General features: G+C 52.4%; 2 protein-coding genes across 4 annotated transcripts; both read left to right on the top strand.

Moving 5' to 3' along the window:
• The first annotated feature begins 357 nt into the window (after positions 1–357).
• On the top strand, positions 358–9,202 carry LOC111153947 (C2CD2 like). Of its 2 annotated transcripts, none has more exons than XM_022513294.1 (14): positions 358–777; positions 2,774–2,869; positions 3,242–3,361; positions 3,530–3,640; positions 3,729–3,845; positions 3,940–4,051; positions 4,194–4,302; positions 5,113–5,177; positions 5,267–5,394; positions 5,493–5,667; positions 6,359–6,460; positions 6,587–6,720; positions 6,808–7,093; positions 8,110–9,202. In XM_022513294.1, exons 1-14 carry the CDS (start codon positions 424–426, stop codon positions 8,319–8,321), a joined length of 2,121 nt encoding a protein of 706 aa, XP_022369002.1. In that variant the 5' UTR covers positions 358–423; the 3' UTR covers positions 8,322–9,202. The 2 variants fall into 2 exon arrangements, with proteins under 2 accessions (XP_022369002.1, XP_022369001.1); XM_022513293.1 differs by having other exon boundaries at positions 6,584–6,720.
• A 3,285-nt stretch (positions 9,203–12,487) lies between these two features.
• Positions 12,488–23,547, top strand: LOC111153941 (histone H4 transcription factor). Of its 2 annotated transcripts, XM_022513282.1 has the most exons (10): positions 12,488–12,534; positions 16,775–16,959; positions 19,473–19,702; positions 19,955–20,066; positions 20,224–20,376; positions 21,089–21,166; positions 21,255–21,375; positions 21,467–21,605; positions 21,695–21,819; positions 22,571–23,547. In XM_022513282.1, the coding sequence occupies exons 1-10, from the start codon at positions 12,488–12,490 to the stop codon at positions 22,989–22,991; spliced, it is 1,611 nt and encodes a 536-aa protein (XP_022368990.1). In that variant the 3' UTR covers positions 22,992–23,547. The 2 variants fall into 2 exon arrangements, with proteins under 2 accessions (XP_022368990.1, XP_022368991.1); XM_022513283.1 differs by lacking the exon at positions 12,488–12,534 and having other exon boundaries at positions 15,887–16,959; positions 22,509–22,711.
• The last annotated feature ends 2,427 nt before the right edge of the window (positions 23,548–25,974 follow it).

Here is a 25,974-nt window from a genome sequence, read left to right as displayed (position 1 = left end):
GGGTGGGGGCGGGGCGCCGGCCGTGTTGTCAGTGTCAGCTTTGCGCACGCAGCCCTTCCGGAGCCGGTGCCGGTCCTCTATCCCCCACGTCTCCGCAGAAGAGTCCCCGCCCGGGTCCGGGAGGGCCCGCGCCGTGGGAGGAGTCGGGCGCTGGCCGGAGACTAACCCAGGTCGGACTGCCGGACCAACCAAGGAGGGAACCGGACCGCGCAGAGAGGGACCCCGACGTCGCGACCCCCCAGGACTCCTCTCATCGATCTGTGGCACCCGCTAGTTCCGGACACCTAGCCCCGCAGAGCCCCCGAGCCCGCGCGCGCCCAGCCCCGGGGGAGCCCGCCCCCGCCCCGCGGCCCGCCCGGGCCATGCTCCCCCGGGGCAGCGGCTGAGCCCGAGCCGGGGCCCGGATCGGAGCCCGCGCGGAGCATGGATCCGGGCTGGTGGCAGCAGGACGTGGGCTGGGCGGCCCTGCTGATCCTTTTCGCCGCCTCGCTGCTCACGGTGTTTGGCTGGCTGCTACAGTATGCCCGGGGCTTGTGGCTGGCGCGGGCCCGTGGGGGCCGGGGCCCGGGGCCCGCCTTAGCTGCGGAGCCCGCGGGCTCCCTGCGGGAGCTGGGCGTGTGGCGCTCGCTGCTGCGGCTGCGGCCGACTCGGGCCGGTGCCCCCGAGGAGCCAGGCGTCCGGGGCCTCCTGGCGTCGCTCTTCGCCTTCAAGTCTTTCCGAGAGAACTGGCAACGGGCTTGGGTGCGAGCGCTGAACGAGCAGGCCTGCAGGGACGGGGTGAGTTGGACAGGAGCACCTGAGTGTTCCCCTCACTCAGCCTTTCCTTCCAAGGGAGGGAGGGAGGGTCTGCTTGTGCCTGGAGGACCAGATGGGGGTGGGGATCAGCTGGAGAACCCTATGGCTTCTCTTCCCCTCTGGGATTAGAGAAAAGGGTGCAGGTGAGGCTGGAGGTTGTGGAAATCTAGCCATGTCCCATATTCTCTATTCTGTGGTGGAGGTACTCTCTGGCTCCAAACCCGAGCACAAGTTGCTGTTCTCATAGCAACGCTAATCCCTGGGCCTGAGGGCACTTCCGTGTAGCCTGGGTGCTGGTTGTGTTGGAGGAACGGGGATGGCAGGGAAACAGGTGCACCTGCGGAAGGAATTTGCCTGGTCCTCATGCCACCACACCCAGTTAACATTTCATGCCCCTAATCCCTGGTTTGACCAGGCAGATAGATCCCCAAGGAGCCTGAATTACCAACCCTGCCAAGCTTTTAGTAATTTCACTGATACAGACTAGCACATCCTCCTTCCTGCTGACCTGCAGCATATATATTGAGGAAAAGGTGTTAAAGTGGAGAGCAGATCTGTGCCCTTCTCAGTGGATGAGCCTGGAGCTGCCCCTTGAGGGTCAGTCACAAACCAGCCCAACCTACTTCCTCCCATTGCACCATGGGCATCTGGTCTCCCAGGAAGTAGGGCAGGAAGCGTGGTCATAAGACTGAGGTAGGGTGGGAGGTAGAGGCCTCCCTGTCATGGGGCCCTCTCCCATCCTGGCGCAGTGATCTCTCTTCGCCCTCACTGTCTATCAGCCTCCTGCCCAGAGGGTTCTCTAGCTCCAGCTCCCACTAGGGCTTTGCTAGCTCCCCAGATGCCTGGAAGCAAAAGTGGCCACACAAGAAGTTGCCCGGTCTCCTCTGTCCAGCTAGCCAGCAGAAAGCCAGACGGGCGTCTGTTAGTCCACATCTTGAACTCATCCCTCTGCCCAGTTTTTCCTGTACCTTGTCCCTAGGTCAGGAGTGGCTCCTCGGGACAGCTGACTCAGCTGGACATTGGCCTCCCTTGCAGGGGGTGGGGAGATTGGGGTTCCAAGCATCCATCTCCCCATCTCCCTGGGCCTGGCCTTCAAACAAGGCAGCGACAGGAACAGAGAAGTTGGTATTCCCTGATTTGCCAGGCTCATGAGTCCCGTGAATTTGTTTCCTCCCATCCCAAGACCCGAGGAAGGGCAGCCAGCTCAATTTGTGCCCCCTCTTCAATTCTTCTTCCCATCCTGCTCTCTGGATGGTGCTTCAGTAGGCTGTTTCCATTGCTGTGTAAGAATTAGGAAGCTCTTTCAAGACCTAAGCTAAGCAGCTTTCCGCTGCCTAATACCACCCTGCTGTTTGCCTTGAGGAATTAGCTCGGTCCCGGACCCTTGAGCCCTCTGAGCTTGCTTTTCTTCCCAGTCCCTCTGGGAAAGTTCCCCAAGGCCGTGCTGAGCTAGTCTTCAACCCCAACAATATGGATAGGGTCATACCCTTGAGTCTCCGCATCCTATTTATCTGGAAGAAGCCTTAGCCTCATTTCTTCAACTCTTGTCTTGATTCAAGTGGCCTTGCTTCCTTTACCCTTAGCTCAGCCGTGTCCCTCTCTCCCCAGTTATATGTATGTACCAACCAAAACCTTTATTACTATTTTTTTCTATGCACACCTTTCTTTGGGGGTAGGTTGGGGGATGAAGAAGAAGGTGAGGGGAGAAGAGGGAGGCTCCTGATAATTCCAGGAGAAATCTAGGGTCTTCTTCTCAAGGTGACCTGATCTTTGAGGTGGTCTAGCTCCACGGCTCTCCCTAGTAACTGCAGGCCCCAGAGGGGTGTGGTTCTAGGGGAACACTTCTTGTCCTAAAGCCCTGAGCCAAGGTGGGGCCAGCAGCCAGCCTGCAGCCTCCGCAGTGCCAGGGCCCAGCCAATAACTGCCCTGTGGGGGGCAGCTCCAGAGACCTGAGCCTATGTCCACATTACTCCGTCAGAGTTCCATCCAAATCGCCTTTGAGGAGGTGCCCCAGGTCCCACCCAGAGCCAGCATTAGTCATGTGACCTGCATAGACCAATCGGACCGCACCATGGTAAGGTTTTGCGGGGGCACTGCCTTCCACAGGGCCTGAGGGGGGCTGATCTCAAGAGTTCCTTTTAATCTGAGGGCTCTTGACTTGGGAGTCTCTGAATGCCTGTGGCATCCAAGGACTGGGTTCGGGAGGTCTGAGAGCCGCATTCAAATTACATGCGAAATGGGGCACATGTGTATGTATCTGCATTTTTCTGGACGGGGAGTCTTTGGGTTTTATTTAATTCTTTTATGGGCTTGTGACCCCAAAGAAGCGAAGTCCCAAGGAAAAGCAGGTGGGGTGGGCTCTGTATAGGGCAGAGCGAAGCAGGGTTGAGCCCCCGTCCTCCCATCACACCTGACCCTCGTTGCCTCCGTGCCTTGCTGGTCTCAGGTGCTGCATTGCCAGCTCTCTGCTGAGGAGGTGATGTTCCCAGTCTCTGTGACCCAGCAGTCCCCCGCTGCCGTCTCCATGGAGACCTACCACGTCACTCTGACACTGCCACCAACACAGGTGGAGGGGGATGTGGGAAACCGAGTTGGGTAGGGGGTGGTTCAAGGCCTCATCCTTGCATTTGGGTTCCTCTCTGGGACAGAATCAGGGAAGGGAGGGTCCTGGGGAGTAGGGAGTCAGTTGGAGGCATGAGGCAAGTCAACCCACCCCTTTGTCCCTCCCCCGCAGTTGGAAGTCAGCCTGGAGGAAATCCCTGACGAGGGGCTGCTCGTGTCCTGGGCCTTTACTGATCGCCCAGACCTCAGCCTGACGGTGCTTCCCAAGCTGCAGGCCAGGGAGGTAAGGGGGCAGGCTGGGGCGGAAGAGGCAGAGCAGGGAGGCTATGCAGAGCTGGGGGCCCCATCTCTTTGTTCTCTTCACCATGCAGAGAGGCGAGGAGCAGGTGGAGCTCTCCACGATTGAAGAATTGATTGAGGACGCCATTGTCAGCACCCAGCCGGCCATGATGGTCAACCTCAGGGCTTGCTCTGTGCCTGGAGGCTCGGTAAGTAGGTCCTCAAAGCAAATCGTTTGTAAGCGGAATGTCCCCAGTGTGCTCTGTTGGGATTCCTGTTCTTTTTATCTCCTTCTGCTCTTAGGTGCCCAGTGAGAAGCCACCCACGGTGCCCCAGGCACAGCCTGCCATCTCCAGACCTACACGGTTATTCCTACGGCAGCTTCGAGCATCTCACCTGGGAAGTGAGTTGGAAGGTAAGAGCCAGAAGCAGCTGGGGGACTGCTAAGACTATGGGTGCAGGTGCTCCCTGTCCTTCTGCCAAGGGTGTGGCTTCATTATTCCTCAGTGGCTTCCTGTCTTTGATCTGAGCATCGTCTAATTTCTGGTTCCTCCCAGGCACTGGGGAACTGTGCTGTGTAGCTGAGCTCGACAACCCAGTGCAACAGAAGTGGACCAAGCCCGTGAGCGCTGGTCCCGAGGTGGAGTGGACCGAGGACCTGGCCCTGTAAGGAGTGACTCCTCCACCCCCACCCCTGCTCTCATGGGCAGACTGAGGATCAAACCCTTCCAGCATAGCTCTGGCATGAATCAGCTCTGCTGTCAGTACACTCTTGTGTGAGCCCCAGTTGTATGCCAGGCCCTGGCCTAGGTCCTGGGGATACAGACATGACCAAGTTGATTGCAGGCTCCAGGCAGAGACAGATGTACATAAAGAAGATGGGATAAGGGCTCCAGTCAAGATTTGCCCTGGGCATGCTTAAGTGGGGGAGATTAATTCCCACAGGGGGGTAATAAAGATCAGAGTAGGCTTCGTGGAGGAGGTGGCATTTAAACCACACCTTCCAGCAAGAATAGGATTTCAATAGAGTGTGACAGAAAAGTGTTTTTGGCAGAGGAAACAGCCTGAGCAAAGGGAAGGGGGTGGTTTGACATAGAGAGATAGACAGGGAGGGCAAGACCAGGGAGGATCCATGCCCAGCATACTGCGCAGAACCCTGTCCTATTCCCTTGGTAAGAGAGGGTGTTTTTTTGTTCCATTTTTAAAAAAATTTCATTGATTTAAGTGATCTCTCCACCCAATGTGGGGCTCCATCTCATGACCCTGACATCAGGAGTCACGTGCTCTTCCACAACTCAGCTGGCCAGGTGCCCCTGGAAGAGAGAATATTTTTGGAGAGCAGGAGTTAATCCAATTGGAACCCTTGTTCCTGCTTGTTTATGTACACCCCTCTTTGCCTCTGGCCTGTGATCAGTTCGAGGGTGGGTTTGGTTTGCTAATCGTCACCCTCCCTACCTCACCTCCCCTTGGCCACAGGGATCTGGGCCCCCAGAGCCGGGAGCTGAGCCTCAAAGTGCTGAAGAGCGGAAGCTGCGGAGACTGTGAGTATGGGGCAGGGAGGAGCCCCTCTGCTGGGTGCTAAGTGGGGCCTGGTCATGGGCCCAGCTCACAATGCTGTCCCTTTCCCCAGCTGAAATCTTGGGCCAGATCACACTGTCTGTGGGCCCCCCTTCCAGACCTCTGTCCCGAAGACAGGTCTGCCCACTCACCCCTGGGCCGGGAAAAGCCCTGGGACCTGTGGCCACCATGGCAGTAGAGGTGAGAAGCTGAACCCAGGGGGGTTGACGGGAGGACACCGGGGACTGGGGAAGGGCAGTCTTTGAGCTCCGCCTCTTTGCTCTTCCCCTTCTGGGCAGCTTCAGTATGAGGAGGGCTCCCCCCAGAACCTGGGCACTCCAACTCCCTCCACGCCACGCCCCAGCATCACACCCACCAAGAAGATCGAGCTAGACCGGACCATCATGCCTGATGGCACCATTGTGACCACAGTTACCACCGTCCAGTCCCGGCCCCGTGTAGAAGGGAAACTAGGTAAAGAGAAGGGAGCCCAGTTCAAGCCAGGGTCCCCTGGCTGCAGACCCGTGTGGGGCAGGGAAGGGCAAGGGAAGCCCTAATTCCAGCTCCTCCTGTTTTCCAGCCACAACTTCCTCATCATCTTTGTCTCTCAGACCTCCCCTTACATCCTTCCTTTTCCCCCACTGTTCCTCTCCCGCCAACCATCCTGGGATCCTGGGTCTGCCGGGCCCTCCTGCAGGACCCTTGCCCTTCTGTCTCCCCTGTTCCCTGCTGTCTTTTCACAGGTCTCCTGCCAGCCCTTTCCCCAGACCCAGGCACCTAGTTGTCCCTCCCTCCACCCTCAACCTTCTAGCACCTTTGGGATCTGCCAACTAGCCCAGTGACCTCTGTGATACTTGTCTCACTCCTGGGGGCCCTCCATGACATTCTTCCCATTTCTGGGGGCACCACGGGGCTCCCCCTGCCCCCAGGCATCTTCATGGCATCTCCCCACGCCCTGGGTGGGCCCCACGACCCTTCCCCGCACTCCCATTGGTTCCCATGGTGTCTTTTTGCCCCTCTGGCATCTTATTAATCACCTGTGTGATTAACTGTCCCTTAGTCACCCCTGCCCTCTGAGTCAGCCAAAGCCTGCATCTCAATACAGTAGGGGGTGGGGGCCACTTTAAGGCACCTCCCAGCTCACTGACCCTCCCCCACCCACCAGACTCCCCCTCCCGCTCCCCGTCCAAGGTGGAGGTGACTGAGAAGACGACAACTGTGCTGAGTGAGAGCAGCGGCCCCAGCAGCACCTCCCACAGCAGCAGCCGTGAGTGGGGGATCGGGAGGTGTGAGTGTCGGCGGGCATGGGGGCCCCAGAGTCAAGAAGCCATTTTGTGTGGGACCCAGGAGCCAGGGAGCAGTCAGGTTATCCAGCCTCTGTACCCCCCAGCAGGGGAGAGCCACCTTTCCAACGGCTTGGACCCTGTCGCAGAGACAGCGATTCGTCAGCTCACTGAGCCCAGCGGGCGGGCAGCCAAAAAGACACCCACCAAGCGTAGCACTCTTATCATCTCTGGCGTTTCCAAGGTAACATGGCTCTGAGGAGAGGAGCTGGGATAGGGAGAAAGCCCTGATGGGTCACTCCTGCCCATTAAAACATGTCGCTCCTGCCAGGTGCCCATTGCTCAGGACGAGTTGGCACTATCTCTGGGCTATGCGGCATCCCTGGACGCCTCCATGCGGGAGGACGCAGGAACCAGTGGGGGTCCCTCCTCCCCGCCCTCAGACCCACCAGCCACGTCCCCAGGACCCCTCGATGCCCTCTCCAGCCCCACCAGCGTCCAGGAAGCAGATGAGACAACACGTTCGGACATTTCTGAGAGGCCATCTGTGGATGACGTTGAGTCGGAAACAGGGTCTACCGGTGCGCTGGAGACCCGCAGCCTCAAGGATCACAAAGGTGGGGAGACATTGGCAGCACCCCCTCCCTTTCTTTTATGCCCAGTGTCAGGACCTGGGTCCTACTGGACACCTAGGGGAATGGGATTCTCAACCCAGTTTTGCCTTCTCCTTCCTCTGCTAAGGGATCCCCAGAGTTCCCAGCCTGTTTCAGCCAAGCCAGAGTAGAGAAGGAGAACTTGCTGCCTAGGCTCCTGGCCTGGATCTGACAGGTGCCAGTGACAGCAAGGGATGCCGGAGTCTTTCCCTTTACCTACACTTTTCTTCTTGGGTCTAAGCACTTATGTGCTTTCCTATGGTCTTTCTTTTTTTCCTCCCCCCGCCTTCCATTCTGTACTCTCTTCCTTATGAGTATAAGGAATCCTACCCTGGGATCAACTCTAGGAATGTCCTTCCAGCAGCCACATGGCTGGCCCAGGGATAGGCGTGGTGCTTTCCTCACTTCTAAGGATGAGGGGCTTGCCCCCCACATTTTTATACCTCTGCCAATGAGTCTGTGAACCACAAATGTATTTAACTGTGACTTAAGCCTTCATCACTTCTTGGGATAATGAGATTCCTAAGTCCAAAGCCCGCTGTGTAAGCACTTTTCTCATTATGTTGGTTCTGAATTTACCTCCCTGAGGTTTTCCAGCTGCCCCACTTCCTGCTTACATCCTGAAATTTGGTTGACGAGTCCGTGCCTACCTTGTCCTTCCATGACTTTATGGGCTTTTAGGAGTACCCTGTGCTCAGCCTTTGTCTTCCCATAGTAGAGGCCCAGTTGTCAGTCTAGTGCTCAGTGGCAGTAGCCAGGAGTACACACAGGAATCCCATAAGCACCTCCATTTTTCTCCTTAGGAAAGATAGAAGGCATATTTTGTCTCTACTTTCTTTCGTAAGGAAGCCTGGCTTTCAGACAGAGGAACTGCTTCTGTATCTTCAACCCCTGAGCGCTTGGTCCTTTCTCTGCTCCCCACCTCACCCCATGCAAGCTGTGCCCCTCTCTCTGCCTCAGCCTCCCCTCTTCCCCCACAGTGAGTTTCCTGCGCAGTGGCACGAAGCTTATCTTCCGCCGGAGGCCTCGCCAGAAGGAAGCTGGTCTGAGCCAATCACACGACGACCTCTCCAACACCACGGCCACACCCAGTGTCCGAAAGAAGGCTGGCAGCTTTTCTCGCCGCCTTATCAAGCGCTTTTCCTTCAAATCCAAACCCAAGGCCAATGGCAATCCCAGCCCCCAGCTCTGAGGGCCCTTCTCACCTCCTGAGCTAGGAGAGGGCAGGAGTCCTCTCAGCCCACCCCCCACATCCTCTTCCATTCCCCTTCCTGGATTCCCAACAGCCTGGGCCAGGGAAGCCCTCTGGGTTCCAGGAAGCCCTGTGCACCCTGGGCTGTGGGGCCAGTTGGAAGGGTACTTGCAACGGGAAGCATGAGACAGGCGGGCACCCGTTGCTGAGGATGCAGAAGAGGGAGTGGGTGGCTGGGAGTGAGAGGAGGGCTCTGTCCCGGCACATGTGGGCATTCCTCAGAACTGGTTGCCTGCTGTTGACATTGGCCCCTCAGAGGAGCCCCAGGGTGCTCAGCTCCTCAGCTGGTCCTTCCTCCCCTATTTATTCTCTTTTCTATTTATATGTGTGGTCCAGGACCCTCAGCGAACAGATCAGAGAGGGCATCTCTCCCAGGTGACCCTTCTTTCCTGTCCCAGGAGGGTAGGCAGTTAATTCCCTTTGGGACAGGACTCCCATGTCTCCCTCAGGTCCCCACTCCGACCAGCACCAGTGTCTGCCTCTGAGGACATTGGCAGCTCACAGAAAGCCGGGCCGGTGCCCCGGAAGGGGGGCAGGTACTCCCCACCTCCCTGCCTCCCCTCCTGCTCCTCATCCCTCCCTCCCCTTTATTACTGTTTTTGTACTTGATGCCTTCTCCGTGAGCAGTGGCTCTGTAGGAAGGAGGGAGCCAGGAGCTGGGTGGAAGCCTTCCCCAGAGAAATGGCTTCAGGGGCTTCATTAAAGACTGTGATGATGATGGCACAAGAGCAGGGCTACACCTCTGTGTGTTGGGAGATGATGATGTCCATTGCTGTGTGATGGCTTGGAATTTAATTTATTAAATTAAAGTCAAATTGGAGTTTATAATCTGGTTCTCCTTTGAAAGGTCAGTGAGCAGCTAGGCTGTGGCATTGGTAGGGTGGGAAGATCAGAGACGGGGGGCCCAGATAGTGTGGTGGGGTAGATGACACACATGTTGGGTCTGCTAAGAAGTTCATGCAGGGAAGAAGGGATGCGTGGAGAGACGATGGGAGAACGAGTCTTTGAAGGGTGAAGTCATAGCAAAAAACATCAATCAGAGAAAAAAGTCAATCAACTCGTACAGGCATCTTCATTCCCCTTTCTTGAATAGGCTGCTCCTTCCAGGATATGATAGGATCCTAAGCATGGATTCTGGATCTAGATGGCCTAGATTTGAGTCTCAGCTCTTCTAATTACCCGTGTGGCCTCGGGCAAGTTACGTTACCACAGAGTGCCTCAGTTTTTTCATCTGTAAAATGGGAACTGTGATAGTAGCTATGACTTGGTTGTGGCTGAGAAGTAAATGCATGAAGTGCTTACTATTCTGCTGGCATATGGTCAATGCTGAATAAGTGCTAACTGTTGCCTCACAAGAGACAGATTGGGAGGGGGAAGTCTTATAAAGGTTTCATCATACTGAAAAGTCTTTCATTCCTAAATATGGCCAAGCTTCAGGGAGTTCTGGCTGCTAGCAAATTCTACACCCCTGGTTCCCGTTCTGTGGGACCTTACCCAGGATTTGAATCAGGTAAGCTGCTGCAGGATGTCAGACAGAGCCCTGGACCTGGGACAGAAAGCCCGAGTGTGCCACAGACACACCAAGTGACCTTGGACAGACCACTCCTCCTTTCTGGACCTCTACTTCCTCATCCCTAAAATGAAGAGTGACCTAGATAATCATTCAGGTCACCTCCAGCCTCACCATTCTAACTGACTTACATCACAGGGGGTTTAGGGCACATGCCTTTGGGTATGCAGCATGGAACTGTCAATCTTTCCCATGTCCCATCCATACTAGTCACCGAATATAGGATTTTATTTATTTATTTATTTAATTTGAAAAAGAGAGAGAGAGAGAGAGAGAGCGTGCACCAGCAGAGTGAGGGGCAGAGGGAGAAGCAGACTCCCAGTTGAGCAGGGAGCATGAGAGGGGGCTCAGTCCTAGAACTTGCTCTGAGCCCAATGCAGACACTTAACCACCTCGCCCCCCGAATATAGTATTTTTTTTAAAGATTTTATTTATTTATTTGACAGAAAGATCACAAGTAGGCAGAGAGGGAGGGGAAAGCAGGCTCCCCGCTGAGCAGAGAGCCGATGCGGGGCTCTATCCCAGGACCCTGAGATCATGACCCGAGCTGAAGGCCGAGGATTAACCCACTGAGCCACCCAGGCGCCCCCCGAATATAGCATATTTAGTAAGAGTGGCAGAGTATGGATGTTTGGTTACTTTGGATATAGTGATATGTTCAACTCTAGGTCAAGAAAACTCAGAGATTTATCAATCTGTTTCCCTTGATCTAAGAAGTAGCTTATTTACTGAGAATAAAGAACAAATCTCAGGATATGCCTGAATTTTCCAACCAAAATTGTAGCTTGTTTTCAAGAGAAGCAGATTGAGATGGAAGTAAATAATGCTCGACAGCAAGATGTGGTCTAAAATTCTGGAGTCATGTGTGGATCCCAGAGCTATCCTGAAATTTTTGCGCTGTAAAAATTGTTTTGAATCTACATAGCTCTGTGAATGAATTTTTCTTCATGAAATTGCTAAATTAAAGCTAAAAACCATCTTCAGTGGTGTAAATCTGAATTAAAAGAAGGTTGGCATTTTGTGTATTACTATGACTGTGCTTTTGAAGGAATGAAGTTGATAAACTATATTTTTATTACTTCAGAATTATATTTTTTTAAAAACCCGATTTTAAAATAGGGACAACGCCATAGTCCACCGTTAGTAACAAACTTCATGCACAAATTTCTGATTTTACTCTGACTTTGTCATTTTTAATAGTGTCATTCATTTATATTGAACATTTAATGTGTTTTCTGATTATATGAATCATATAGGCTTATTTTTAGGTTAGAAAAATACAGAAAAATGTAACAAAATAAATCTCAACCCCAATGAACTTTACTAAGGTACATTATTTAACAAATATGTCTCGAACCCTTAATGTTTGAGCTGCTAGGCTAAGTGATGGAGTCACGTGCGTGAAGAGCACATACAACCCCTGCCCTCCCCTACTGGAAGACTTGGGAAAAGAAGCATCTTCACGGAGACCAGAAGAATGAGTAGGAGTCAGATACATGTCAGAGGGGAAGAAGGGGGAAGATGGCACCAGGCAGAGGAAACAGCAAGTACAAGGCAGGAAAGGTAAAAGGCGGCTAGGTGTGGTCGAGAAACCGCAAGAAACTGGGCTGGAGAGCAGAAGGTGAGGACCAGGACGAAAGACACGGTTGCAGTATGCAGGACTCAGATATCGAAGGGTCTAGAAAGCCTCAGTATGGTTTGGGGTTTTTGCCTCCGGGCCACAGAAGGCCTTGAAGTGTTGAAAGCAGGGTCGTGGTTTAATCAGAATTTCTTCGTGGGGAAGGTCTTGTAGGGAAGGGAGAGTGCACGTGATGGAACCAGGTAGTGTAGACATGGGGCTGGGCGTCGTTAATAGACTAGCGAGGGGACGGTGAAGGGTGGGGGGTGAATTTGAGAGCTCCCGTGTTTAAGAAGTTAAAATTCACAGGACTTGGGCGGAGGATGGTAGGTAACGGATGAGGGAGGAATCAGGGAGGACTGCTGGGTTTCTGGTTTGAAGGAGTGGATAGATAACGCGGCTGTTCACTGAGTCTCGGAAGAGGAGAGGTGGTGGAGGGAAAAGATGGCACCTCGGAATACCGATATTTAAGAAATCAGATTAAGAGGGTGAGGGTAGAGGTAGAACTTCAGTTTGGGTCGAGAGGGGCTGACAGCTCGGTGCACTCAGCCCTGCGCGCAGCTGCCACCGCCTCCCGCTCCTCTTCCCTGCGCTCGCCCGCAGCTAACGCAGTAAGCTACGCGAGGAAGAGGCCGCACTTGGCGCTCAGCTCGAGCCCCGCGCAGGCCCAGTGGATGCCAGCGCGGAGTCTGCGCAGTTGGGCGGATTCGGGACTTTGGGATTCCCAGTCCGCGCCGCGTCTGGAACCCAGCCGCGCCAGCAAAGCTACCTTCCCCGCAGCCCGCGGGTCCTCACTCCCACCCCTTCCGTATTTTGGTCGCGCACGGTTTCCGTCAGTCGCAGCGGCCATTGGCTGTTAGAGGGATTTGAGAGCGGCGATTGGCTCTCGCTGGCCGTCGCTCAAGCGCCCTTCCGGAGATGGTCCGAGGTGGGAAGAGCTGGAGAGAGCCGGCAGTGGAGGGACGGTAAGCTGGGCTGCGGTTTTCCCGGGGCAGCATCGGGGTGCTCTCTGAGCAGGCTCCCGGGGCCAGGCTCTTTAGTCACCTCCGCGAGGCTTCTTCTGGCAGCTTGGCCACGTCGGTCTGCCCGGCGCCTGCAGTGCCCCCGACCCCTAACCCCGACTCGTATCTCCCAGTTCCCTCGTCTGGGGCTTCACTGCTTCTGAGACATGGTTACCGCCATGCCTTAGTGGGAGAAGGACTCCGGGAAGCCTGCGAGGCTGCGAGGGAGAGGTTTTACCAGCCGGGACTGTCTCCTTTTCTCCGAATTCGACCGGTGTTTCAGGGGCCCGGGCCCCGCCGCTTAGGGCAAGTCTTCCCTGCTTCGCTCCTGCACTGGGATTTTTTTCTGTCCTGGCTTCCTCCATCGACGCTTTGTTTTGGCGGTTGTCTTCATACGTCAGAGTTATCTCTTCGGCCAGATTGTGAGTCCTTAGGAGGTTGAGGACATAGGTCTCTCCTTTTCTTGAATATCGTTCAGGGTTATCTGTCGGTGCCTTGCGTTAAAATATATACCCGTAAGTATTTGCTGATTTCTTCTTACTGTGATTCCAGATGAAGAGTGTTAGGGATTTCTCCGGTGGTCCTTTTGTTGACCTTTTTGTAGAATTGTGCTTAGATCATCTCACCCTCAGAAGCAAGGATACAAACAGCTAACACTTGTTGAGTTCTGGCGGGATGTTATGCTAAGCATTTTAATATACATTATTTAGTCCATAAATCAATTCAGTGGGACAGGCTTAATGATTCCCCTGCTTTATGGGAAACTGAGGTTTAAGTAACTTGAAGGAGGTGACACAGCTAGTAAATGTTGGTGGTTTCTAACCAGGTTTGTTCAGTCTGTCACTAGATGTGATATTAGTATTAGTTGTGATATTAGTTCAGTCTATCACTAGTTGTGATTTTACATTAAAAAAAAACAGGTTCGAGGAAGTTAGGTTATTTATCAAAAAAGTAAAGTAATAAGTTATAGGTTCACTTAAACATTAAAAGAGCTTGTATGAGGGTGTGCTGGTCCTGAAGGTAGAACTGAATGGGGCACAGGCCAGACTTTCTAGGAGCTCACAGTTTATTCGGGAAAGCTGGCAGAATAACTACTTAATAAAACATGTTTGGGGTATTATATATACGGATACAAGGTCTATGGGGGAAGGAAGGAATCAGACAAGGAGAGATAAGATGGCGGGTGTAGGAGGAGAACGGAGCCAAACTCCCTGGCTTTGAATTCTGTCTCCATCACTAGCTTTGTGGCCTTGGGTAAATTACTTAACCTATCAGGGCCCCCTTATCTCATTTGTGGAGTGGGAGAATAATACCTTAGTAGGTGGGTTGTTGTATTGAGTTTTTATACACACAGGACACTTAGAACAGTGCTTTGTGTACTGTACATACTTAATGTTATATTTTTTGAGACAGAGTAAAGTAATTGAGACAGGAAACTTGAACCTAGGCTTTCTGACAGTTGGTCCAATGCCCTCTCCAGTATACAGGGTGCCTCCCTGTATTCCTTGCCTACAGAAGAAGGAATGGTGTCCAGATAGTCACTGTCCCACAGCTCCCCAGGGTGGAGACAAGCAGGGCACAAGGAGAGAAAGTAAAGAACGCTGGGGGACAGCGAAAGAGGGATTCAGGGAGCTTTGCCTAATTTTCAAGTCATTCTAGATATCTAGATGCCTAGATACCTGCTGGGCCTTACCCAGTCCGACAACAGGTATATGTTTACAGTATCTGTGCTCAGCACTGTGCTGGACATAGTATAGGGACACAGATGGGCGTGGTGTGGTTCCTGCTCCAAAGCAGCTAATACTGTCCCATTTGTGTGAATGAGAATAGAACACATCAAATGACCATGGGCAGCATACAAATCGGGTTGAGATTTTCTGGTGTTAGCTATGACAGCCATAGCACCAAGAGACAGGAGTAATCCTAGGGGCAAGTAATTTAGGAAGGCTTCCTGGAATATGATCAGATCCTGACATTGTCTGAAGAGTACAGAGCTCTGGGCTAATGCTGGGCAAGGGAAGGGAAGGGGTGAGGTCCCTGTCCTGAGAGGCCCCTAGTCTGGGGGAGACAGATGTTCCATTCCATTGTAACAGCGCTGTAACAAAGCAGTACACAGTGCTGCAGGGACAGCAGCTGGATTTTCCAGTTTTACCGGGATAAATTGGAAAGGACTCACCCAGGAAGGGACACTGGGCTTGAGGGTAGGTGGAAGTTTCTCAGGCAGAGTTTGGGGAGAATGTAATGTGTTTAGGGACAAAGATGGTTGGATCAAAGAGAGGAATGAACGAACGGGAGAGGAAGCCAGAGCAGCAGCATGGTGTCGATGAGGAAGTGCATGATCTTTGGATAAGAGTCAGGATGCTCTTACATCAAATGAAATGAAGTTTAAGGGGGGCCTGGGTGGCTCAGGGGGTTGAGCCTCTGCCTTCGGCTCAGGTCATGATCTCAGGGTCCTGGAATTGAGCCCTGCGTCCCCCCGTCTCTCTCTGCCTGCCTCTCTGCCTGCTTGTGATCTCTCTCTGTCAAATAAATAGAGTCTTCATTTAAAAAAAAAAAAAAAAAAAAGGAAGGGGCTGACTCATGGTAGGCCCTCAGTCATGATAGTGTCCTTTCTCAGTTTCTGGAGAAGTAAGTTGAGGCCAGTTGGAGAAGAGCCTTGCGTGTAGTTCTCAATGGACTTGATCCTGTAGGCAGGAAAGAGAGGAGGTTTGGGATGTTATGTCTGACTTAGGAAGGCTTTCCCTACTTTTCCTCCTGTTATTAAAATCATAAGGAAGAGAACATAGGTTTATAGTACTGGACTGTATTTATTGATACTGTTAGTTTTATGTGGCCTCTTTATAAAGTGAATCGTCTGTCAGAACCTACATCAATATTGTCTTATATGAAACAAAACACTGCAGGTGTTGCACATATTACTAACACTAGACATAAATGAAAAGATAATGTACTGTCTGTGTGTGTGTAAGCTTTGATAAATTTTAACTTTTTAAAATTTAAGTAATACACACCCAGTGTGGGGCTTGAACTCATGACCCCAAGATCAAGAGTTACATGCTTCACCGACTGAGCCAGCCAGGTGAACAATAAATTTTAACTTTTTATAATAAATTTGGGTATATTTTATGGTATTAAATAATAAATAATAGATAGTAAATAGTAAAACAGACTTGTATTCTAAAATAGACTAGTATTTATGTATTCATGACATACCTAAATTTTTCTTAATTCTTCAGATATATCTAGACTACCCAACTCGTCTGGGAATTTTTTCAGATTGTTGCAAACCTCCAGAAAGTTTTCCAATGTATTCTAAAAGTATTGCAGAACTCCGCATATAAGTGGATCTGCCCAGTTCACGTGTCTGTTGTTCAGGGTCACCTGGACGTTTTAGTTCTGAGCATGTTAGGGGAGTGCTCAGTATCTGCTGGATAGGTTAGGCAAAGGCAGATTGAATGGTGGTTTAAAATTCTGGCGGGGACTTAGGACAGATGCAGTAAGAGATAAAGAGCTTTGGGGCTCATCCACAAGCTGTGTGGGTTAGAAAGAATACGGACTTTGGAGTCAGCCTGACCTGACCCTACCGCCCCACTAGTGTGTGGCCTTGAGCAAACCAGTTAACCTCTCCGAACCTGAAGTTCTTACCTGTAAGTGAAGTTAAAAATAGTACTTCCCTCATTGGGTGGTGTTGGTAATTCAGTGACATCATGTAATGTGTTGACCTATATAGTAAGTGTGAAATGAAAAACAAAGGGTTTTGTTATCCCCATTTCGAAGCTGGGATTTCGGGATTCGGAGGGTGAAGTTACTTGGCCACCTCCACACAGCTAATAGGTGGTGGACACAGCAGTGTGGATTTGAAGTCTGTTCCTTGCCCGGAGCCATCTCTTTGAACTTGTGCACAGTGTTCTGCGTTTCGTTGGAATAATTAATTCCTTCTCAGCCCGTCGCTCTGAAGCTTCATGAGAAATCGGCTGTTGAAGTTCTTAGCTCAGTGCCTGGCACCTGCTCTGTGATGTTAGCGTGTGTTTTCCCTTTACAGGCACGCCAGGCGGCTTCCAGGGGCTCGAAGAACCGAGCCGCAGTAGCTGTTCCTTGCGGGTTATGGGAGAAACGCCTGCCGGTTCTTGGCAGGCTGTGCACCCGTTTGCCCCCAGCAGCACTTGGTGGAATCCTTGTAGCTGTGGATCTCTTCCTCTTCTAGGGTGAAGGCCATGCCGCCCCCGGCGAAAGTTCCCCGGAAGGAGAACCTGGGACTCCAGTGTGAGTGGGGGTCCTGCTCCTTTGTGTGCTCAGCCATGGAGGAGTTCTGCGAGCATGTCACTCAGCACCTGCAGCAGCACCTGCACGGCTCCGGGGAGGAGGAAGAGGAGGAGGAGGACGCACTTGGTAAGGGAGCAGGACAGGAAGGGGAAAGAGCTCAAGGAAGGTGGGAAATCTGACTTTTCCTAATGGTGCCATTTTTGCTTATAAAAACATGGTAGACGCCTTATAGAAAACGGAACGAATCTGCCAGCCTGCCATCAAAAGGCAATATATATGCACATTTTTTTTGGTATGTGCATAAATATGTACATTTTTTAAAAGATTTTATTTATTTATTTGACAGACAGAGATCACAAGTAGGCAGAGAGGCAGGCAGAGAGAGAGGGGGAAGCAGGCTCCCTGCTGAGCAGAGAGCCCGACGTGGGGCTCGATCCCAGGACCCTGAGATCATGACCTGAGCCGAAGGCAGAGGCTGAACCCACTGAGCCACCCAGGCGCCCCATATATGTACACTAGATAAAGAGGATTTTACTATTTAAAAAGGATCATACTGTACATACTGTCAACAGCCTGCTTGTCTGATTCTCTGGTAGAGCTTCTCGGTTTTTCTTTACTGCAGCTGCCAGTTAGGAATACATTTTACATCCCAACCCCATACACAAAAGTTAAAAAATACTTGAAATAATCCTTGCCTCTATTAAATGCTCTCTGAAGTGTCTGTCTTGTTCTTTTTCATTAAAAAAAAAAAAAGAAATGCAGAGGGGCGCTTGGCTGGCTCAGTCGGTGGAGCACTCAACTCTTGATCTCAGAGTCATGAGTTCAAGCCCCATGTTGAGCTTGGAGCCTCCTTAAAAAAATTGGTGTGCAGGGGCACCTGGGTGGCTCAGCTGGTTGAGCGGCTGGCTTCGGCTCAGGTCATGATCCTGGAGTCCTGGGATCAAGTCCCACATCGGGCTCCCTGCTCAGCGGAAAGTCTGCTTCTCCCTCTGATCTCTCCCTTCTCATGCTCTCATTGTCTCTCTCTCTCTCTCAAATAAATTAAAAAAAAAAATTGGTTTGCAGTCTTCTAAATTGATTTCTGCAGTCACTAATAGGTCACAACGCAGTTTAAAGAACTCTGTTCTGCAGAAAGTACAGAGGCAGCTCTCTTTCCCCGGCCTCAAATTCTGTTTTAAGTCTAGTGACTATGAACTATAAGCAATAGTTTTAGAAGTCAAATAATATATGTATGAACAAGAAATTCTTTTTTAAAGATTTTATTTGTTTATTTAACAGAGAGAGAGATCACAGGCAGGCAGAGAGGCAGGCAGAGGGGGAGGAAGAAGAAGGCTCCCCACCGAGCAGAGAGCCCGATGCGGGGCTCGATCTCAGGACCCTGAGACCATGACCTGAGCTGAAGGCAGAGGCTCAACCCACTGAGCCACCCAGGTGCCCCTGTATGAGAGAGAAATTAGGGTGTGTGTGTGTGTGTGTTTTAAAGTAGGCTCTATGCCCGGCATGGAGCTTGAACTCACGACTGTGAGATCAAGACTTGACCCAACATCAGGAGTTGGATGCTCAAGCAGCTGAGCCACTCAGGTGCCCTTATATAGATATTTTTAAAATATTTTATTTATTTATTTGTGAGAGAGAGAGAGAGAGAGCACGCACACACTAGCAAGGGAGGGGGCAGAGGGAGAAGCAGACTCCCGCCGAGCAAGGACCTCACCCCCAGCTGCCATGCAGGACTCAATCTAGGACCCTGGGATCATGACCTGAGCCAAAGGCAGATGCTCAAGCAACTAAGCCACCCAGGCACCCGCCCTTTATATTTTTTTAAGTACCTACTTTCTAAAACAACTAAACCCCTGTAAAGACTTGAAAATGTGCTTGGAGGGGCGCCTGGGTGGCTCAGTGGGTTAAAGCCTGGCTCTCTGCCTACGTGTGATCTCTGTCAAATAAATAAATGAAATCTTAAAAAAAAAAGAAGAAAGAAAATGTGCTTGGAGAGAGCTGCTTAAGAACCAGGCAGTGGGCTGCAGCAGTCGATGGCTTTTCTAGAGAGGACAGGCCTCGGGGAGAATATAGGGAAAGGAAGGACTGGTCTGAAGGAAGGAGTGGGAGGTGTCCCGAACTGGGAGACCGAGGCAGGAATCCGGAGCCACTAGCGCCTGCCAGCCATCCCTGCCATCTGGGAGTTTTGGGCACAGGGCCTTGAACACACCCTTCCCTCTGCCTCAACAGCCACACTTCTCCCTCTAGTTTACAGATACTCACCCTTCACATCTCAACACAGGGACACTTCTAAGTCATCCCTGTCCATATCAGATGACCTCTGCTTGATGATGTTATAGTACCCCAGACCACCCCCCGCTCATAGAGCTTGGGACTGGCTGGGGTTTTATATTCATATGTGTGATTACTCAGTTAATTCCATGACTGAAAGCTGTTGTGAGGGCAAGGACTGGGACCCTTTTTACTCTTTGTATCCCCAGTGCCTGGGGCACGATTGGTGGTAGTTAAATGCTGGTATTTGCAAAATGAACTGCTGGTAATTGGGTCAGAGTCCAGCTTCCTCTCTCGCTGCTAAGTGCTATAGGTAGGAGAACTGAGCTTTGCAAAGTATCAGACTCTTCCTTCTAAACATCTTTCTGCAGAGGAGGAATTCTCCTGCTTGTGGCAGGAGTGTGGCTTTTGTTCTATGGACAATTCGGCTGACCTCATTCGCCACGTTTACTTCCACTGCTACCACACCAAGCTGAAGCAGTGGGGGCTGCAGGCCCTGCAGAGCCAGGCCAACCTCAGCCCCTGCATCCTGGACTTCCAGAGCCGCAACATCATCCCCGACATCCCTGACCACTTCCTGTGTCTGTGGGAGCACTGTGAGGTCAGCGGGCAGTGCTGGGAATGGGGCGGAAGGAAGTTGGGGGTCTTAGCTCACGATGCCTTGACCCTCTCAGGGATGCCCTATGTATGCCAGGTTCCTGCTAGCATCTCATTTCCAGGTAGCTCCCTTGCTCAAATAGGGAGGGGCATGCCCCTGCCGACCTAATTTGGGAGACAGCCAAGGAGCCCCCCTTGGACACGTAGGGGTCAAAGTCCCTCTACCCATCCTCACCCCAAGTTGCTTCTGGCACAGAGTTCCTTCGACAATCCCGAGTGGTTCTATCGGCACGTGGAAGCGCACAGCCTATGCTGTGAGTACCAGGCGGTCGGCAAGGACAACCATGTGGTGCTGTGTGGCTGGAAAGGTAGGGCCTTTAAAGAACGCCTGGGGTTGCTGAGGGCCTAGGGCAGCTAGGCATGGGCCCAGTCCCATGGGGTAAGGGTCGCTGCTGTCTGGAGACTCAGCACCAGAGCCTGCTCTGGGGGTCCGTGGCTGGAGCCTGACTGGGCTTTCCTTCCCAGGCTGTACCTGCACCTTCAAGGACTGCCGGAAACTTCGAGAGCACCTCCGAAGCCATACCCAGGAGAAGGTGGTGGCCTGCCCCACCTGTGGGGGCATGTTTGCCAACAACACCAAGTTCTTAGATCACATCCGTCGCCAGACCTCTTTGGATCGTAAGCAGTCCGAGAAGAAGGGGAGTGGGTGTACGCTGTCCTGCTTAGGGTGGGGGTTAAGGGCATGTTCCTGGGAGAGGGGGCCACTGAAGGCATCTGCAGCTTGGCTACATCTGTCTTAGGGCTCAGTCACCTGCCACAGCCTTGGCTGCCTGGGATTCATTAGATGTTTTATTCAGTGCTTACCGTGTGCTCTCTTTTCCCAGTGAATTCTCACAGCCCCATGAGGTGTGCTTCTTACCCCCCCCTTTTTTTTTTGAAGATTTTATGTATGTATGTATATATTTATTTGTGAGAGAGAGGGCCCGAGAGCACAAGCAGGGGGAACAATAGGCCAAGGGAGAAGCAGGCTCCCTGCTCAACAGGGAGCCTGGTGTGGGACTCCATCCCAGGACTCTGGGATCATGACCTGAGCCGAAGGCACACACTTAACCAGCTGAGCTACTCAGGCACCCCTCACCCTCTTTTTGCAGATGAAGAAACTGAATCTCAGGTTAAATCACTTATATGAGGTTGCACAGCTAGTTAGGGGTCAAGCAGGGATTCTAATTCAAGTTCTTGACTCCCAAGCCCCATGCTCCTTCAGTGGTAGTGTGTCTATCCCTAGTTCTTAAACTCCCCCTTTTCTTGGGTGGTTCCCCTCTCCCGGGCTTGCTGGCACCTCCCCACCATCCCCCACAGCCCACCCTGTCTTCTGCCTGTTCCGCCCCAGAGCAGCGCTTCCAGTGCTCTCACTGCTCCAAGAGATTTGCCACGGAGCGGCTCTTGCGGGACCATATGCGTAACCACGGTGAGTAGCCAGAGCCCCCACGCACCTGGCCCTCCCTCCAGGTTCCCGCTAGGCTTCAGGTCACGGCCCCCCTTTCTGCTCCTCTCAGTGAATCACTATAAGTGCCCTCTGTGTGATATGACCTGTCCGCTGCCATCCTCCCTCCGAAACCACATGCGCTTTCGCCACAGCGAGGACCGGCCCTTCAAGTGTGACTGTTGTGACTACAGGTAAGGGGAACCAGGTAAGGGGCTAGAAGTCCGAGAACTCACGGTCCAGCGTCCCCCGTGCCCTCCAGCCCCGCCTGACCTCTCCCCACAGCTGCAAGAATCTGATTGACCTACGGAAGCACCTGGATACCCACAGCAAGGAGCCAGCCTACAGGTGTGATTTTGAGAACTGCAGCTTCAGTGCGCGATCCCTCTGCTCCATCAAGTCCCATTACCGAAAAGTGCATGAAGTGAGTGGGGCTGTCGGTGGGAGAGGGCAGGCAGAGGTGTGGGGAACCCAGGGTGGAGAGTTGGCCTCACTGTCCTCCCCTCCTATCAGGGAGACTCAGAGCCAAGGTACAAGTGTCATGTGTGTGACAAATGCTTCACGAGGGGCAACAACCTCACTGTGCATCTTCGTGAGAAGCACCAGTTCAAGTGGCCCTCAGGGCACCCCCGTTTTCGGTATGTCAACCCTGCCCGCTAGATTCACAGGCCTTCCCCTCTGCACCTCCCCATACCTTTTCAACAAGTTAAAAACCTCAAATTTAGAACGCCTGGGTGGCTCAGTCGCTTAAGCATCTGCCTTCGGCCCAGGTCATGATCCCAGCCAGGGTCCTGGGGTCCGCCTGCATCGGGCTGTCTGCCCAGTGGGGGGATCTGCTTTTCCCTCTGCCCCTCACCGTTTGGCCCCTTCCTACTTGTGCTTGCTCTCTCAAATAAATAAAATCTTTAAAAATTTCTTTGAATTTGTTGATAATCCTCCATCTCCATTCAGGCTTGAGGAACCCTGAGAATAAAGTGGTGGAGCAAAGATGATTATATTGATCTTTAAATGTGGTTCCGGAGCCCTGCAGCCAGAATCACAACTGGAGCCTAAGGGTCCTGACCCATAGCTCCACGACCGTCTCCTAATTCCTGCGACACCCCCACCCCCCCACCCTCCAACACAGATCATGTCTTTATCCCACCTTCTCTTCCTCTCTCCCTGCCTCTCAAGTTCCTACGTATGATTTCCCATCGTAAGTACTGCTCTTTCCCTCTTGTCTTGTCTTCCACATATTCCCCTAAAGATCTTTTTGGTCTCCAACTCCTGTCGCTTAAAATCCCAGGGCCTGTCCCATCCCCTCATGTCTCTCCCTTACCTTGCCGCTCACCGGGACGTTCCATGTCCCCCTGCGCACGGTCGCTGCCCTGTGTGCTCCTGCTTCACCAGGTACAAGGAGCATGAAGACGGCTACATGCGGCTGCAGCTTGTTCGCTACGAGAGTGTGGAGCTGACACAGCAGCTGCTCCGGCAGCCGCAAGAGGGATCGGGCCTGGGAGCGTCGCTGAATGAGACCAGCCTGCAGGGCATCATTCTTGAAGCAGTGCCGGGGGAGCCAGGACCCCAGGAGGAGGCTGAAGAGGAGGGGGAAGGCGGAAGCAGCCAGGGGACAGGCCTCCCAGCCTCTCAGGACACTCCCAGCCCCGTCATCCATGTGGTGAATCAGACCAATGCCCAAGGCGAGCAAGAGATTGTCTACTATGTGCTGTCGGAAGCCCCGGGAGAGCCCCCGCCAGCCCCTGAGCCCCTCTCAGGGGACGTCATGGAAAAGCTTCAGGGAATAGCGGGGGAGCCAGAGGGGATGGTGTGAAGGCTGCGGAGCCTGACCGTTTCCACCCCAGGCCCCGGGGTTTGCGCCGGCTGCTGGCTGTGCCCCGAGCGGGCAGCCCCTGCCGATGGAGGCCTTTAAGAGTGGTGCCAAGAGCAGTGCGGTGCGCTCTGGACCCGGCCTGCGTCATGCAGCAGACTCTGAAGACTTCCCTTTTCTGCCGGACCACATTTGGTGGGGGATCCTGAGGAGTCTGGATTCCTTGAGGGGGATGCCCTGGTCCTATGTGTTCCTGTAGAGGGGCTAGTATCAGGCTTACCCGTAACCCCCTAGTCATGCTGAGATGGTGGCCAAAATCCTGTCACCTCGTACCCAGTCCCGTCTTCAAGGGTCCTTAGGTCCAGCGATGCTGTGTAACTGGTCCCTGCAAGGGCCTTTTCCTCACAACCAGCCAAGGCAGCCTGAGCCCGGCAGTCCTTTCCCTCCGAAGGGTTCCTACAACTGCAAGGACCTCCCTGGTTATCCTCAGGGATAGGAGTGGAGGTCCTGAGTGTGTGTGTAACAGTTGCTTTGGTAATAAAAGAAACACTTGGGCTGTTCTCATTTCTCCTTCCTTATGTCTCGTGGCTGTTAACTGGATAGTGCGGAGATGCAGCTGCCCGGAAGAGGAGCTGAATCGTTAGGCTTGTTCTTCTAGTGACTGAGGTTCATTTAACTTTCTTCTTGTTCCCCTCCCCCCACCCCTTGGTGAAACTTCTCCATTTCTTCTCAGAGCATCTACCATCTCTCTGGAGGTCCCGTGCATGGGCACAAGTAGCGCTCTAGAATGCGAATGCACCGCTCATCAGGAAGAGAGCACCTGGCCGCAGCCATGCCCTCTGAGTTCTGGTTAGATACCCAGTGTCTCTGGGGGAGGGGTTTCCACCTGTGGGACTGGGAAGGAAGCCTGGGGTGGGCGAGGGGAGGTGGATCTGGGGGCCCTAGGGAATGGCAGTTACTCTAGCTTTAGGAACCAAGTTAGAAAAGGGGGAAAGGTTTTGTTTTTCACTAGATTCTCAAAGACATTGAGACCGTCCAAAATAAGAGCCAATTTTTTGGCCTGTCTAGCCACTTCTCAGCACCGTGTCCATGCTTCGGGTCGCTTCCACTCTGGAGAAGTCAAGGAAATATTCTCAGGGGTCCTAGCTGGACAGAAAGCTGCCCACCAAAGACCAAATGTAATTCTCTTCACAAAAACGGTGTGCCTGTTGCAGGAAGAATTTAGGAAAGAAATATCTCTCTGTTAATTCCATCCGCCATTTACTGAGTTCCTCCTATATAGTCCAGGCACTGTGGCAGGGGCTGAAGATACAAAGATGGACAAAACCCAGGATCTGCCCTGAAGACACCTGGTAGAGAGGCAGGGACAGTGAAGTGATGGCAGCCAGGTGGGGCTCACTGAGGAGGCTCCGAGCAGGAGGCGGCAGTATCCCTTGGGCGAGGGGTCAGGAAAGGTGTCAAGAAAGTGATAGAGCTGCCATGTACAGAGGTGTGGACAGGTTACTCCAGGTCGAGGAAACTAGGTCTGTAAAGCTGAAGGAGTGCTTTATGGTCTGCAGCCCAGGCAGAGATCGGGAAGGCAGGCCAGGCCACCCAGAAGGACTGTGTCAGGTTTTCAGGTGGTGATTCTGCAAGCGATGGGGCATATACATTTGGAAGCATGAGAGGTTACATGCAGAAAAGAGCTGCTGCAAGGTTTCAGACGAGAGAATGAGGGCTTTAGGCTATGTGTCCATGCGGATGTTCCCATGGCCTTTACGAGGAGCACCTTCAAGGAAAGGCAGTGTCGGGGAGAGTGGAGACATGGATGAAAGGTTGGCCCCCTTGGAGCTACAGGGTTTCCAGGCTCACTTCTCCAGGATCCTGGACTGGTTTTGCCGCGCACACGCTGTCCTCCACCAAACAAGTGTAATCTGCTTCCCCCAGCATGCCTTCTGCTAGTTGAAGACAACTGAGGTTTCTTTGGGCTAAGGACCTCCAGTTTCTTCTATACCTCCTCGTATCATTTAATTTGGGGCCGCCTCCCCCTACCTCCTCCGGGCCTGTGTTTGGTGGTTCTACCAGGCTCTCTGTTGTGAAGCCACTGCCCTCTAGAACCCCCGTCTTTACAAACTTTGTTACTGCCCAGACCACGTTCCCTTCACTTCAGATGTATGCAGCTGTTACCTTGGACTTAACAGCAGGATCTCGTGTTTGTCCTTAGTAAATTTTGTGTTGTTAGACTTGATGGACACCTGTCTCCAAGAGGTGGGTTAAAAAAGTTGAGTAGAACAGGGCCAAAGACCCCAAAAGCATGTCATTAGAGATCTTTCTCCTAACCAAGCCCAGATAAAGACTTGAAAGACTCCAAACCTTGGGGCGCCTGGCTGACTCCATCCATAGAATGAGTGACTCTTGATCTCAGTTGTAAGTTCAAGCCCCATGTTGATTACCTAAAAATAATAAAGTCTTTAAAAATAAACGAAGGCTCCAAACCTTGGAAACATGGTGGTGTCCCATTTTCCATATACAATTCAAAATGAAGGAGCACCTGGGTGGCTCAGTGGGATAAGCCTCTGCCTTTGGCTCCAGTCATGATCCCAGAGTCCTGGGATCAAGTCCCACATTGGGTTCCTTGCTCAGCAAGGAGCCTTCTTCTCCCACTGCCCGCTTCTCCCTCTGCCTGCTGTTCCTCCTGCTTGTGCTCTCTCTGACAAAATCTTGAAGAAACAACCCCCCCCCCACCAAAATGTATTAGACCATGAAGCATATATAGGGACATCCAACTGATGATAGTTTCTTTCGAAAATACACAGTTGACCCTTGAACAATGTGGGGGTAGGGGTGCTGACCCCTCACACAATTGGAAATTCATGCATAATTTTTGACTCCACCTAAAACTGGTGACCACAAGTCTCACTGAGAGCAGAAGCTGTCAATTTACATGTTTTGTATGTTATATGTACTCTACTGTGTATTCCTACAACAAAAAAGTGTTTTAAGAAAA

This window comes from Enhydra lutris, unplaced genomic scaffold, assembly GCF_002288905.1.
Source record: "Enhydra lutris kenyoni isolate GAN:26980312 unplaced genomic scaffold, ASM228890v2 scaffoldscaffold34, whole genome shotgun sequence".
Lineage (NCBI taxonomy): Eukaryota > Metazoa > Chordata > Mammalia > Carnivora > Mustelidae > Enhydra > Enhydra lutris.
Note: the sequence above shows the minus strand (reverse complement) of the source record. Positions and strands in the feature narration are given on the sequence as shown.

What these genes read in the sequence shown, in the direction of transcription:
- LOC111153947 (XM_022513293.1), top strand. Translation starts at nt 424, where the DNA reads ATGGATCCGGGCTGGTGGCAGCAGGACGTGGGCTGGGCGGCCCTGCTG. An exon ending in TGGACCGAGGACCTGGCCCT is followed by an intron (nt 4,303 to 5,112) that starts GTAAGGAGTGAC and finishes CCTTGGCCACAG; the next exon opens with GGATCTGGGCCCCCAGAGCC. An exon ending in GAGCGGAAGCTGCGGAGACT is followed by an intron (nt 5,178 to 5,266) that starts GTGAGTATGGGG and finishes CCCTTTCCCCAG; the next exon opens with CTGAAATCTTGGGCCAGATC.
- LOC111153941 (XM_022513282.1), top strand. Translation starts at nt 12,488, where the DNA reads ATGGTCCGAGGTGGGAAGAGCTGGAGAGAGCCGGCAGTGGAGGGACG. An exon ending in GGAGGAGGAGGACGCACTTG is followed by an intron (nt 16,960 to 19,472) that starts GTAAGGGAGCAG and finishes ATCTTTCTGCAG; the next exon opens with AGGAGGAATTCTCCTGCTTG. An exon ending in TCGCCAGACCTCTTTGGATC is followed by an intron (nt 20,377 to 21,088) that starts GTAAGCAGTCCG and finishes GTTCCGCCCCAG; the next exon opens with AGCAGCGCTTCCAGTGCTCT.